This window comes from Schistocerca gregaria, chromosome 2, assembly GCF_023897955.1.
Source record: "Schistocerca gregaria isolate iqSchGreg1 chromosome 2, iqSchGreg1.2, whole genome shotgun sequence".
Classification (NCBI taxonomy): Eukaryota; Metazoa; Arthropoda; class Insecta; order Orthoptera; family Acrididae; genus Schistocerca; species Schistocerca gregaria.
In genome coordinates this window covers 254,557,663-254,572,118 of record NC_064921.1, presented here as the reverse complement: position 1 = coordinate 254,572,118, position 14,456 = coordinate 254,557,663, and the positions used below count along the sequence as shown (strand labels likewise).

The 14,456-nt window shown below is 40.1% G+C and overlaps 1 protein-coding gene across 4 annotated transcripts in view; it reads left to right on the top strand.

Annotated features, from left to right (window-relative positions):
- The window catches only part of LOC126336806 (cell division cycle protein 20 homolog), a 76,331-nt gene that overhangs the window by 27,364 nt on the left and 34,511 nt on the right, over positions 1 to 14,456 (top strand). For all 4 annotated transcript variants that reach the window (XM_050000844.1, XM_050000843.1, XM_050000845.1 and 1 more), the window contains exons 4-6: positions 3,319 to 3,410; positions 14,043 to 14,186; positions 14,274 to 14,403. In XM_050000844.1, coding sequence (XP_049856801.1) covers positions 3,319 to 3,410; positions 14,043 to 14,186; positions 14,274 to 14,403 — 366 coding nt within the window. The remainder of the gene's footprint in view (positions 1 to 3,318; positions 3,411 to 14,042; positions 14,187 to 14,273; positions 14,404 to 14,456) is intronic.

The window sequence follows — 14,456 nt, the reverse complement described above, 5'->3', positions numbered from 1 at the left end:
AGAGTGCACATTGGCTTTTTCTCCATATCTTGAATGTTATCTTCCCAAGGAGCTCCTGATAAGTAGCAAATTTTGACCACATTAACCTGCTCAGACTCTTCTGAAGGAACAGCCATCTGCTCATCCATAGGGTGAATAGGTGAGGCCAGCTGATCAGCTTCCACTTTGCCCCTTCGCTTCGAGGCATGCAAACGCTGTACTACCTGATTTTCATCCTACTGTTAGGATACACTAAAAAGCGCCTTGGTAACAGAGCCCATGGGCCAAAAAAGTGGCACCTGATGTGTCCCATGCACATGACAGATTCTTCACCAGTTCTGCAACACGAGGCAGCAGCCTGAATGTTGTTGATCATAGCCAAAATGCATTGAAATGTTTGGTGACTGCAGCTAGTTCCTTTGTCTGCATGCAGCATGCACACATCCTGCCCGTAATAGCAGCTGAAGAAGCAAAATAGAAAAGTAGATAGAAATATATCTAAAAACAGTTGATGTGACTTACCAATCAAAAGTGCTGGCAGGTAGCAAATTCGATGTTTTCGATGGTCTTGTAGACTGTTTGTTTAGAACGGCGGCGACATCTTCTGTACGGCATCTTGGCAGCGTTCAATGCAGTTGCCTGTGCAGCAGCAGCGCGAATGAGCCGCTGCGCGGCGCTCGCTCGCTTGTATACATGTCCGCACACGCGTGACCTTGATTCGGACTTGGAGTATTTATGCCTGCTGGCGGACCGTTATCCCATACACGGGCAGTAGCCGCACTAGGTGCCCGCGTACGGTGTGCGCCAAGATGCCGTACAGAAGATATCGCCGCCGTTCTAAACAAACAGTCTACAAGACTGCGCGCAGACACCAAGTAGATAGAAACATAGATATGAAACTTGCTACCCTGCTGAGGTCATCAGTGGATGCTGACGCCTTGATGAGCAGCATAGCACGCTGTTCGGGAGAAATGAACATTGTTCTACAGACTGCCTGAATTAACACTTACAGTTAAAAATGTGACGTGAAACTTCTTAAACTGGAAAACATATATGAAATTTAAGAAATATTCTGGTAGGAAAACCCAGGAAAAGCTAAATATGTAACTTGCCATTGTGGAGATGTGAACAGGCAACAGCTGAGGGCCTCAATCTCTTAAAACACATCCCCACACTCTCCATTGAGCAGTTTCCCCTTCCCCTTCCCCTTCCCCTGTCCTGTCCTGTCAGCCCCTCCCAACTCACCTTCCGTATACGCTGCTCCTACAACAATCCTTCACATGCCTAACCCGTATACCTGTCACCGTTCTTCCCCTGCATTCCTAGCTGACAAATCCTCTGCGTCTCTCCTATCTGCTAGCAACCCACTCCCAGTCCCTCTAATCTGTCTCCCTGTCCTTCTATCCACACCACCTACCACTACCAATCCCACTACAATGAGGTGACCTGCTGAAATACAGCACTGGCACTGTTCATCCAGCTGTCACCACGTAGGGGCGTTGTGTGTGTAAGGATTACTCCAGCTGTCTGTATGTAATTAGACAGCTCAGTGCTTTCTGCTGAGTGGTCTTCATTAACCTAAAAGTATTAACATTGAACCAGAATTTTCCTACAACATTAAACTGTGATTGATATTTTCCATGTAGATGTTACAGTCCAAATTGTTATTGTAATTGTGAATGAATGATATAAAGTCCAGGTTGGTATATGAACAGTATTATGAAACAGGTAGATTGCTACTTACTGTCAAGGTGATGCGTTGAGTTGCAGGCAGGCACGAAAAAAAGATTTAGGCCTACATGTTGAACTTTCAAACATTGCACACATTCAGAAAAGCAAGCACACTTCACGCACATGATGCCATCTCTGGCCACTTTGGCCAGAATGGATCTGTGTCATGTTAAATGCTAGCAACAGTCCGGAATGGGGTGGGGAAGGGGGGGGGGTGGAGGGAGGGATAGCACTGCAAGAGTGTGGGCAGAGAAGTCAGCACTGCGTGTTGGTGTGTGCCGAGTCTATATGGTGGGAGGACAAGGTTACCAGGTGAAGCTTCGTGAGGCTGTGGGAGGATGGAGGGGAGGGAATGAGTAGTGGGAAAAAAGAGAGGTACAGAGAAGAGGAAAAGACTAGTGGGTGCGTTGCTAGAGAGCGGTACACAGTGAGGTTGAGGGGATGCGAATTGGGAGGAGTTGATGGGACAGAAGGGATGGAAACTGTTGGATGGAGGGTGAGAGCACAGTAGATTACTGTAGGTTGAGGTTGGAGAAAGTGGTGTAAAAATAAATTCTTTCTGCACATTCAGAAAAGCTGATGGTTGGGGGAAGAATCCACGTGAGCCGAGTTGTGAAGCAGCCATTAAAATAAAGCGTGCTACTTTCAGCTGCATGATGTGCCACAGGGTGGTCCACTGTGGTGTGGGCCACAGTTTGGTGATCACCATTCATCCTGCTCGATAACTGGTTGGTAGTCACACCATTATAAAAGAACTGCCCAATGATTGACATAACTGTGTGCAGTGGTGGTGCTGTGTGTGATGAAGTAGGACAGACCTGTGACAAGACTGTGGAAGGGCAGGTTGGGTCATGTATCTGGTTGGGGGCTGGGAGTGGCATAGGAAGCTATAAAGATGTCGTAGAGGTTGGGTTGGTGACAGAACACCATGTTAGAAGGGGCACTTCAGAGCATGATGATAGATAATCGGAGCTGTGATGGATGTGATTCAACTTGTCCAGTCCAGAGTGATAACTGTGTGATGAGAAGGGGACCTCCTTTGTAGCGATTCTTGGGGCGGGGGGTTGAAGGATTGGGGGTGTGGGAATATGACTTAGGAAACCTGTTTATGAAGTAAGTCTGCAGGACAGTGCCTATCTTTGAAGGCTTTTTCAAGACCTTCATCTACTGGGCAAGGTAGTTGTCACTGCTATTATGCAATTCCCAGATGACCAGGCAGTATGGGAGGGAATTTTTTTGGTGGAGGAGGGATGGCAGCTGTCAAAATACAGGTAGTGTTGATGGTTGGTATGTTTAATGTGGCCAGGGGTGTGGATTCAGCCACCAGAGGTGAGGCGATAAACATCCAGGAAGGTGGCATGCTGGGCTGAAGAGGACCAGGTGAGGTGAATGGGAGATAAGGTGTCGATGTGAAGAAATGAGGATAGGGTGTCTTGGCTCTGAGTTCAGATCATGGAGGTATCACCTTCTCTCCCATCTGTTTCACGTGGTCTGCAACTCCTGCCATCTTTACGGTGAGCAACATTGTCCTTTTCATAATACTGTTGAATACTGTCTGGTTTGATAATAGGTCAATTGTTATCTTCATTTTTAATTTGGTCTTTATAGGGTCCAAAACACCAGGTGCAAAAACTCCGAGTGGGGGTGACAGGTTTATACCAGTTCGAAGCCAGTCCTCATTTGAAATGGGTCATTTTAAGGTATGAAGTAGATACAAAACACTATCTACAGTATTTACTGTGTGAGATGCTAATTACCATAAGATAGAGCTGCACATGTATTTTTGTCTAAGTAGTTACGTTTAGTGGAGGGCATTGAGAAGTTTCCCTCTCAGCTGTCATTTACACTTATCTACTTCACTGAAATTCGCGCAATTGGCCAATTTCAGCATTACAGGAGATTTTAAAGTGCTGCGAATAAAAAGTAAAAAGTTTGCTTGGCTCACAGTCAAATAAAAATTATTTTTGCAGAGAACAGCCTTAAATTTGTACTTAAGTGCCATTACGTTGTAATCAGTAGATTAACAGCAGACATTGCGGTTCTGAAAGCGAGCACATATGGTTGTCAAATTTAAAACAGAATGTTTACTGAATCCAGTAATAGTCACTGTGGGAACTATTTCATGTTGAAAGTCATTGTATGTGCTCACTTCAGTCATTAGAAACGAATTGCTTGAGCTGTCTGTACAGGAAATATACACATCGTTGATGCAGCATTATACATCTGTGCATTTGTAAATCAGAAATGTATCTGATGTAAATGTGATATGCCTATGTAATTACTGGGAAATTGGAGGCTTGAAATTGTAACAAACTGATCTAGTGTGAACAGTATGTCTGCACAGAACTAACCAATACTGGTTACTTCTGTGCAGACATACTGTTCACACAACAACTTAAGTATAATCTGTAAGCATTGCATCCTGTGGATGATTATAAATTATTGTTCCCATGCAAACAAAATCAAACAATGGAAAATCCAAGATGGACTGTAACAATATTATGAAAAGAATAGTTACTACTCATCATATAGCGGAGATGCTGAGTTGCAGGTAGGTACTACGAAAACACTGTCACACAATAAGCGCGCGCACACACACGCACACACGTATGTGTGCGTGTGCTCCAGCCAAACTATGAGCAGCAACACATGATGGGAGAGACATCTGGGTAAGGGTGGGGGGACAGAGAAGTGCTGCAGCTGGAGTGTGCAAGGATGAGGTGGAGGTGGAGAGAGGGTAGGGCAGCTAAGTGCAGGTTAGACGGAGAGGGGATCCACAGTTTGTTTGTGGCCATTCATGTGGACAGACAGCTTGTTGGTTGTCATGCCCATGTAGAATGCAGCATACTAGTAGCAGCTTAGCATATAGATCAGATGAGTGGTTTCACAGGTAGTCCTGCCTTTTGTGCAGTAGGTGATGTTTGTGACCAGACTGGAATAGGTGATAGTGGGAGGAGGTATGGGACAGGTCTTGCATCGAGATCTATTACAGACGAGCCATGAGGCAAGGGGTTGGGAACAAGAATTGTGTGGGGATGGAAGTGGGTATTGTGTAGGCTCAGTGGGTGGCAGAGTATCACTGAAAAAAGGGGGGGGGGGCATTTCTCATTTCAGGGCACAACGAGAGGTAGTTGAAATCCTGGCAGAGAATGTAATTAAATTGCTCCAGCTCTGGGTGTTACTGGTTCACTAGGGGAATGCTCCTTTGGGGCTGGATGGTCAGACTTTGAGAGGTGGTAGGTGACTGGGTAGATAAGGCATGGGAGATCTGTTTTGAACAAGGTTAGGGAGGTAATTACAGTCTGTGAAGGCCTTGGTGAGACCCTCAATGTATTTTGAGAGGGACTGCTCGCCACTGTAGATGCGACACCCACGGGTGGCTAGGCTGTATGGAATGGGCTGCAGCTGTTGAAGTGGAGGTATTGCTGGTCATTGATAGGTTTCATATAGACATAGGCAAGCTAAACTGCAACCACTGTGCTGCATTCTACATGGGCATTACAACCAACAAACCATCGTCCACATGAATTGCGACCAACAAACTGCTGACAAAAAACAACTGGACCACACTGTTGCTGAGCATGCTGCACATGTTGTTCTTCGTTTCAATGTAAAACATAACTATTCTTAGGTTAAACATGTATATTGGGGTTTGTGTACTCATCCTTTCTGACAATCTGTTGCTGCTGAAGTCCTAAGTGTTCAGTAACTGTAACATTTAACTTTGGAAAGATTAATTTTAAAATTAATCCTGTATTATGTTTTACAATATTTATTATACTTTCAAAACAAAATCAAAGCTTAATTACAAATGGTTCAAATGGCTCTGAGCACTATGGGACTTAACATCTATGGTCATGAGTCCCCTAGAACTTAGAACTACTTAAACCTAACTAACCTAAGGACACCACACAACACCCAGCAATCACGAGGAAGAGGAAAATCCCTGACCCCGCCGGGAATTGAACCCGGGAACCCGGGCGTGGCAAGCGAGAACGCTACTGCACGGCTTCATTACAAAGGCAAACAATACTTACAGTACAAAAGGAGCAGCTACATGCTGACTGCTCAAAAACCAAAACCAGACTAACTTCCTTAAGCCAATATGGCTACCCCTATATATATAATCTAAACGATCCTTGGCATTGTTTAAAATAATTTTTTGAGTAATTAACAATTAAAATTGACATATAAAAACTAAAATTTCATATATAAACTTGTCTGCTCCAGAACAGGAAGCACACTATGATATTAGTACATGTCTGTTATTTTGTTTGAGAACAACTTCTCGAATACGTAATTACAATAATGCTTCTTTTTTTATTAATTACTAGAGGCTCCTTTCATGGATAATGTTCCTTTCATTTACAGAGCTCCTACACTTTAAGGTAAATATAATGTAGTAATTATTTTTGTTGGTATAAATTTATTCAGGCATATATTACATATTAAGACCTTTTTTATTTACATGAGTGATCCCGAATTAATTTGGAGAATGTATGTGTTAAGTGGGTCTTAATGGGTTGTTAAGTTTCAAATGACTGCTTCACTGCTTGTGCCATCTGGATCCTTACCACCAACACCAGCTTTCTTGAATTTGCAGATGGGAACTCTCCCTGCTTCCTATCACCCTCCTGGCCTCAACCTTTGTTAGTCCTTGTCCTATCCATTCGGCCCCTTCCCTATTCCCATTCCAGCACTACACAGCCCTCTATGCAACTCACACCCCCAGTCTTTTTACTTCTTTCCTTTTCTGTTATCCCCTGCCCTCCGTTTAACCTCCCGACTGAACCTAGCTGCCCTGCCCTTTCTCCACCTCGTCCCTGCACACTCCCACAGCACCACTTTACCGTCCTCCACCCTTACCCTGCTATCCCTCCCCCAACCCGCCCCTGCCTCTTCCTTACCCCCATCTGGTTGCCTCTCTCATCATGGCTGCTGTTAGTACTCTGGCTTCAGCTGCCAGAGACTGTGTGTGTGTGTGTGTGTGTGTGTGTGTGTGTGTGTGTGTGTGTGTTTGAGAAGGCTTTGTGTAACAGTCTTTCTCTTGCACCTGTCTGTGACTCCACACTACATGGTGAGTAGCAACTATTCTTTTCATAATATTGTCAGTCCATCCTCGATTTTCCATTGTTTGATTTTGCCTGATGCTTTTCTTCCGTTCTACCCCTGTGCTGTTTCCCTTTGTTAGTATTTTTTAATGTCTTACTATGCTTGATGTCCATCCTTCTTTCCTCTGTTTCTCTTGTCATTATACCAATCACTCTGTACACTCTACTTATGAGCCACACTGTATCGGCTGTCTCGGCTGCGCACAAAACATGGCTACAAGACCACACTGATTGTTGATGCAGCATCTTATGTCCCACATTATTCACACCGGTGTCATTAATCCAACGCCTTCAAATTGATTACTCTACCTGCGTCACTCTCTTGTATTTTTGCGCGCCTTTCCAGTGCCACACAATGTTGTATCTCACCCTACCAACCCCTCTCCAACCCCCCAACCCTTCTCTCTGCTCCAGTTTACACCTATTAATTTCACTTAAGCAGGTCACATCTGCCATCCCCTTTCTTCACACTTATTCACCCACAGACCTGCTACCCCCTGTAAAAAGATCTCTTTGTGGCTTCATGCCAATTTGATTTGATTTTTGTTTTTCAGTATTTATGTACTCCCTCAGATTTCATATTGCTTCCCCTTATTTCATCTGTTTCAACTTTGTGATTTTTCTTATATATTTGGGTGTTTCTTGCAAATTTTTCAGTCATAATTCTGTTGTTTGCATATTTTTTCTCGTTTTGCCACCACCATGGATCCTTGCTCCTTCTGTTTGCATCAGTACAGAAAAGTTTCTTATCCATAATCAGAACCCAATCCTACATACTGTTCCTGTGTTGTTGCTTGGCTCCTGGAATCTGCCCAGCTGGCCTTACCATCAAATTATCCATCTTCTGGCTGCCATCCTTCCTTCCACACTGACCTCCATCTGTTCAGATTCTGCCAATCCTTAGCCCTCACCAACATAGTCCTGCATAACCATAGCAATCAAGCCCAAACCACCGTTAAATACCTTCTCTCCATTCATAAAATTATCCTGCTGTGCAATCCCAAATTCCTGGATCCCATAACACACATTGAAATTCTTACCCTACAGGAACTAGAGCAACATGCACAACACCACCTCAAAAATCTCTCCACTCTACTCGCATCCTACTCCCACCTTGGACTATAGTTATCCACCAGCTCTAAAACAACCTCTAAACCTCCCCCATGTCCCCTCATAGCTGACAAACCCTGTCTTGCAGACATACTACATTTAGCCTATCCTCCAAAACTTCCTCCTACCACCACACACAGAATCCAGAGCCTAGACAGGCCCGAAACAGTCATGAACCTTTCCTCAAAGAGCCTTAGCCCTGCAGAAATACTAGCCTTTCCCAAAGGCCTCACCTTTTGCCCCCCACTCCCAAATTCAATCGTGCAGGACTTGTTAAAGACCTCTCCTACTCCTACCTTTAGAGGCTTCCTAAAGTCCATAAACACCACAACCCAAGATGCCCCATTGTGGCTGGTTACTGTGCTCCCACTGAGAAAATCTGTTACATGGTGAGTAGCAACTATCCTCATAAAATTGTTTCTTTACTGATATGTTTGTGATACAATATGGTGGTCGTTTGTTACACAGAACACATCTGAAATCTATTACACACTATTGGTTTAAGGCTGTTTAAGAATTTTGTTCTAATTCAGTTATATTTTTAAGAATATTACTTTTGAATGAAAATTTCCATGTCCTCCATTATGTCCATTATTTTACTTTTTTTGGTTTTGCAAAATTTCAAGGTAGTCTTAGATTTTCAAATCATGGTCTGTGTAATTTTGTGTTGTTACTTGCTAATTATATTTCTCTAGTCTGTAGCAGTCTGTGTATTTGTAAATGGTTCTGAAATTTCTACATGTCTGACCCCATATATTATTTGTTGTGTTGGCTGAAACTGATTTTATAAATGCTGGATACACAAAATTCTGTGTCTGGTGGTTTCATCTTGTGAATAAGCCACCTCCTTAGGTTGTTGGTGGTGCTAAAGCTGATTTATTTATTTATTTTTTACATCAGTGTTTTCGAATAACAGAGTTAATTTGTTAGATGTTATATGAAGATACAGCATTTTTAAATGGTTTCACTGTGGGGTTGCTGTGAGTTGAAAGTAGTTTGTTCCTGTTTATTTAGTTTTTTTATCTGTATCAGTTTATTAATGAGTGACTATCATACCAAATGTAAACTTACATAGCAATATACTTGTAAGTGAAACAGTTGTGTTAATAAGAAAGAACCAAATGAGAGAAGTCTGTGAGCAGACTGGAAATAATAAAGTTTATAGATATACTTAATTTAGTACTCTTATTTATTTCAACAATAAAATTTATAAGCAACACATTAGGGCATGCTATGGGAAGCTCTCGTAGTGGCCTACTAGCTGAAATATTCATCATCCATATAGAGGACAAAATATTGAAACTGAAAATTAGTACCACAAGCAAAGTTCAATTCGATAAGAGGTTTTGGATGAGAACGTCATTATATTCGATGGAACGGATTATGAAGTAACAACCCTTTTTAAAAAATTCAATAGTCTGCATAGATATCCCATTCACTCCTGAATATGAAGAAACCACCACCATACCTTTTCTGGATATGAAAATTTTGAAGATGTGAATTTTGGGAAAAAATTTAAAATGTTGTATCACTGGAACAGTTCTAGGTATCTTTTTAAAAAAAGATAATTGTTTTTATGATTACAAAAAATCCTCCATTTGGACTTACCTGTCAGTTCTTTTACTATAGTGTTCTGAACATTTTTGTACTTCATGGGAAAAAAATTTCTAATATGCCAACCCACAGTTTTTATTTTTTTGTTATTTTATTATTTTTCTTTCTTTCTTTCTTTCTTTCTTTCTTTCTTTCTTTCCCTGTAGGTCGGTACCTTATAGTTCCCCATTCCCTGAAAAGGGGAGCTTCCACTTTTAGGTTGAACAGGTTTTACAAACAACTGAAATTGTTGACATACATAAAACCTGATTTATTACCACATTGTCACATAACAGGCTCATAAAAATCACAACCTAGCCTTATTTAACATAATTTTAGTTTTGAAAGATGAGTAAAACTCATTTTTTTTCCAAGCATTTTAAATGGTTCCAAAATGTATGTGAAAGGTCCAAAAACTTAAAGGTTTCAATTTATACAACTTCTGTGCGCTCTGTTTTGTACTGAAATTAGCCAGTTAATGAACTAAAAATGTGTTCCACTGCTTCAGTATCTTCCTTTGATATACAGTGATGGCTTCCTGTTGAACAAATAGGAACTGGAGCACTTACAATCTTCAAAATATTGTGAACAGAAAGTGAGCACTGATGGCATTGCTGTTGTCCTTCAACTGGAAACCTATATCCAGCAGCTGGTCCATGTGTTAGCATAAAATTCACTACAATTTCGTTTAACTCGTAACTGGTGTCCATAATGTCTGCAATCCACCAGTCGCAGCCATACACACACACCAGACATCCCCCGTCTCAGGTTGTGAATCTGAATATTATTTTGCTGTTTCTGAGGTGTTGGTCGAACAAACAAAATTTCTTCTTTCTTGCTCTTTAAAGTGCTTGCAGTATTAGTTTGCCCATCACTTTGGGTCCAAAAATTTGTCTTCTGAATTCCTTTCACAGGAGTAGTTTGTATGGACCATTCTTCTTTATTCTGTTCTTGGAATTCTTCGATTTCCTCTTTGGACAAAAGAATGAGAGGTGTGGATATGTAAGGTTTCACAACTTTCATAAAATCCTTAGCATTTGAATTGCAGCTGTATTTGGACTGGAAAGATTGTTTTATATCATAGTGCCTCAGCAGGCCGCCTATACCATCACAAGACCCCTTCCCGTGACAAATAGCACTGTATACCCAGTCAGTTGGCATAAGCAACTTAATTCAAACAGCTGGTAATGATTTTTAAAATGGCTAGGAGCACCATCAGAAATAATGGTCTTCTCGGCCCCTGTTTGCAGTTGAAGAATTTTGCACATTGCTAGCAAAGCATGTGCTGAGTTATGCCCTGTGTCATTACTTTTAACGGCAACAATTGTGGTCTTGTTTTGAAAATGTCACTCCTGTAAAAATTGAAACCTGTTCATTACTCCAATGATACCCTTGTACTTCTTGTGGGAGAATTACAGACCGGTTCTCAGCAAAATCACAGTAAAGCACTAAACAGTTCTTCAGCCTGTACACACCCTGTGCCCCTGTCAGATGATGTTTCAAACAGTCCTTTTTGCAAAACACACTGCAACTGTGCCAACTGGCAAATTCCTCACAAAAACACGGAACTCACTCGATGGTCTCGGATTTCTTAGAAGCCTCTTCAGTAAACAAATCAGCATTGAACAACGAAAATACAGAAACCTGCAGTGAACAACCACGACAAAGAAACTGACAAGAAACTACAACAAAATGTGAGAAATAGGTGAGCAAAGAAAGTAATAAGAAATAACAGCAACAAAGGCAATAGAAATAAACATTGTAACAAAGAACATAGTAAGAAAAAATTTCAGTGATGGCATACGTTGCCCTTGAAAGTTAAAGAAAAATATTTTTTAAGATAAAACCTGTCCAACTTAAAAGTGGAAGTTCTCCTTTACAGAGAATGTAGTACTACATGGTACTATTAACAGGAAAAATCAACTTTCCTGGACTGGCATCTTGAAAAAAATCTGTAAATTATAAAAAAATTCAAAAGGTGACAGTAAAATAACTTAGACAGATATGTCTAAACAGAAGATACCATTGTAATCATAAAGTAATTATCTTTCAAATAAAAAGCTGTAACAAAATATCTGGAAGTATTACAGAGATACATTTTTTAAAAAATTCCAAAATTAGCACTTCAAAATGGCGTTCGCAGTGCCATCTTTGGAGGCCTGAATCTCAGTACAGGAATTTTTTTGGAGAAAACAAAAATTACGTATTTCTTACTTACTCTTTAATTTTAACATGTGCTAAATTCAATAACTGCAGAGACTATGAAGGTAACCCCCCCTGCCTGAAGTGATACACAGATTATGCCAATGCATTAAACAAAGGATATGATCCTTCAGCCATTATACAACGTTACAGTGAATTAAGAAAAAAGAAGCTGAACACCACCAACAACCTAGTCGCAGCACCTCAGCTATTAAATATGTTAAAATGACATATCTTCATGTAATGTCTAGCAAATTAGCTATGTTATTAAAAAACACACAAGTAAAAAAAATTGCTGTAGCACCACCTACCACTAAGTAGGAGGCTTACTCATATATATAACCACTGATATAGCATCTGGCATTAGCAAAATTAACTGCAATGAATGTAACAAATAATATACAGTCAAGACAGCCAGAAATTTTAGAACTCGATTTAAGAAACATCTAGATTGCTACAGACTAGACAGCTGTAACAAATGAACAGTATCAACACGCATTGACACATGCAATCCTTTGAAAATCGAAGGTAAGATTGAAATTTTGCACAAAACTGAAAAAAAGTAAAATGATGGATATTGTGGAAGATATGGACATTTTCATTCGTAATACAAAAAAATATTATTAATGATAACTCAAAGGCCACAAATGACTATCAGACTGACAGTATAATGAATATTGCTGGAAAGAAATGATAGTCAATATTTATCCACAGGCTGCAAGACTGCTGTATTATATTTAAGATGTCTTGTTTACTTATATTGAGAAATGTTTATGCAGTGAATGTATGTAAAAACAGTGTTGGATTAAGCAGTGCAATAGAGTAATGTTGAACAGCAGCTGAGTGCCAGTGTAACAGGTGAAGCTCTGGGACGTCAGAATAGTGTGTGAATGACTGACATATAAAAAAGTGTATCACAAGATTATCACACCATAACAACTGACTAAAAACTATCTGCATCCCACACAGGCTGTAGTATCAATTGCTTTTAAGAGACACAGCCCCCCACCCCTCCCTCTCTCCCCCTGCCACAGATGGTCCAGTAGCCACTCCAAAAGCAGAATAGTGAACAAAACCTGTTATAAGTTAGTTTAGACTAAGACATTTTATCATTAAATAACATCTGTGTGTGTAAATGCCTGATGGGTAAACTGTGCTTGAAACATGTTGCAATGTTTTTAAGTTAAACATAAAGTAAATAAATGTCACTGGGAGCTGAAAATGCAAATTATTATTCCACATAGCCATGGTTCCTAAACTTTGCCAATGTGGCCACAACAAAGAAGTCTTCACTGCACTAGTGTAGCATTACGGTAAGAATAGTATATGGTGTTCCCTCACCATATCATAGACAAATCTACACAGAGTTGTTTATAATAACTTCAGAGTTGGACAAGAAGAGAATAGAAGCTTTCGAAATGTCGTGCTACAGAAGTATGGTGAAGATTAGATGGGTAGATCACATAACTAATGAGGAAGTGTTGAATAGGATTGGGGAGAACAGAAGATTGTGGCACAACTTGACCAGAAGAAGGGATCGGTTAGGGCAGCGTGGAAGGTAAAAATCGTAGAGGGAGACAGAGATGAATACACTAAGCAGATTCAGAAGGATGTAGGTTGCAGTAGGTACTGTGAGATGAAGCTTGCACAGGATAAGGTAGCATGGAGAGCTGCGTCAAACCAGTCTCAGGACAGAAGGCCACAACAACAAACAACTTCAGAGTACATATTTACTCTCATGAAATTTGTCATAGATAATGCATTACATTTCAGAAGGATTAATGACATCCACAGTTTCAGTAAAAAAAAAAAAAAAACTTACTTTTCCTTTAAATTTACTTTTATTTCTGAAAATGATGATTAATGCTGGAACCAAATTCTTCGGTCTAGTTATATTGAATAACAAATCAAGTAACATAGCTAAATTAGAAAGTGAGCTGAAAAAGTTAATTCTGAAGAACATCTTCTATTCCACAGGGATTTTATTTAGAAACTTGAAGCTTATGTTGTCATTAAATTAAATTTTATTTTTTGTGGACTCATCTGTAAATGGTTGCAATACAACCATATTTAAATCCCAGTTACTTTAACACTCCATAAACTTACTCATTCCACAATGTTGTAGCATATCATGCTAAGTGAGCAACCAGCCATTACTGGGTGCACTTAACTCGCATTTCTGTTTACAATTACAATTGTCTGGTTTTTTTATGCAGAGTGCATAAAAGAATAAAAATTTGCTTTTACTACGGTAGGCATTTCATAATTATTGTGCTTTTAAATATGAAAATAATTTATTTTGTAATTTCTTCTTAGATAAATCAGGAGCAAGAAAATGAAGAACTGCTGAGTCCTTCCAAAAGAGATAAACAACGCATCATGTCAGAAAACCTTCATGGAGCAGATATTAACAAGACAAGAGTGCTTTGCTATCAGAATAAAGCACCAAATGCTCCAGAGGTAACAAAAATTTTAAAATATTATTTGTAGATCAAATTTGTTACCCAGTGATAGCTTCATAACTTCTAGAATACTATTTCATTTTAGGGTCATCAAAACTCCTTAAAGGTTGTCTACAGTCATTCAAAAACTCCAGGCTCTGTAAAGAGCACAACACGTTACATTCCGATGACACCAGATCGTATACTTGATGCACCTGACATTATGGATGATTACTGTGAGTAACAATGATTATTAGTGGAATAAAGAAAGATACTTATCCACCGTGGG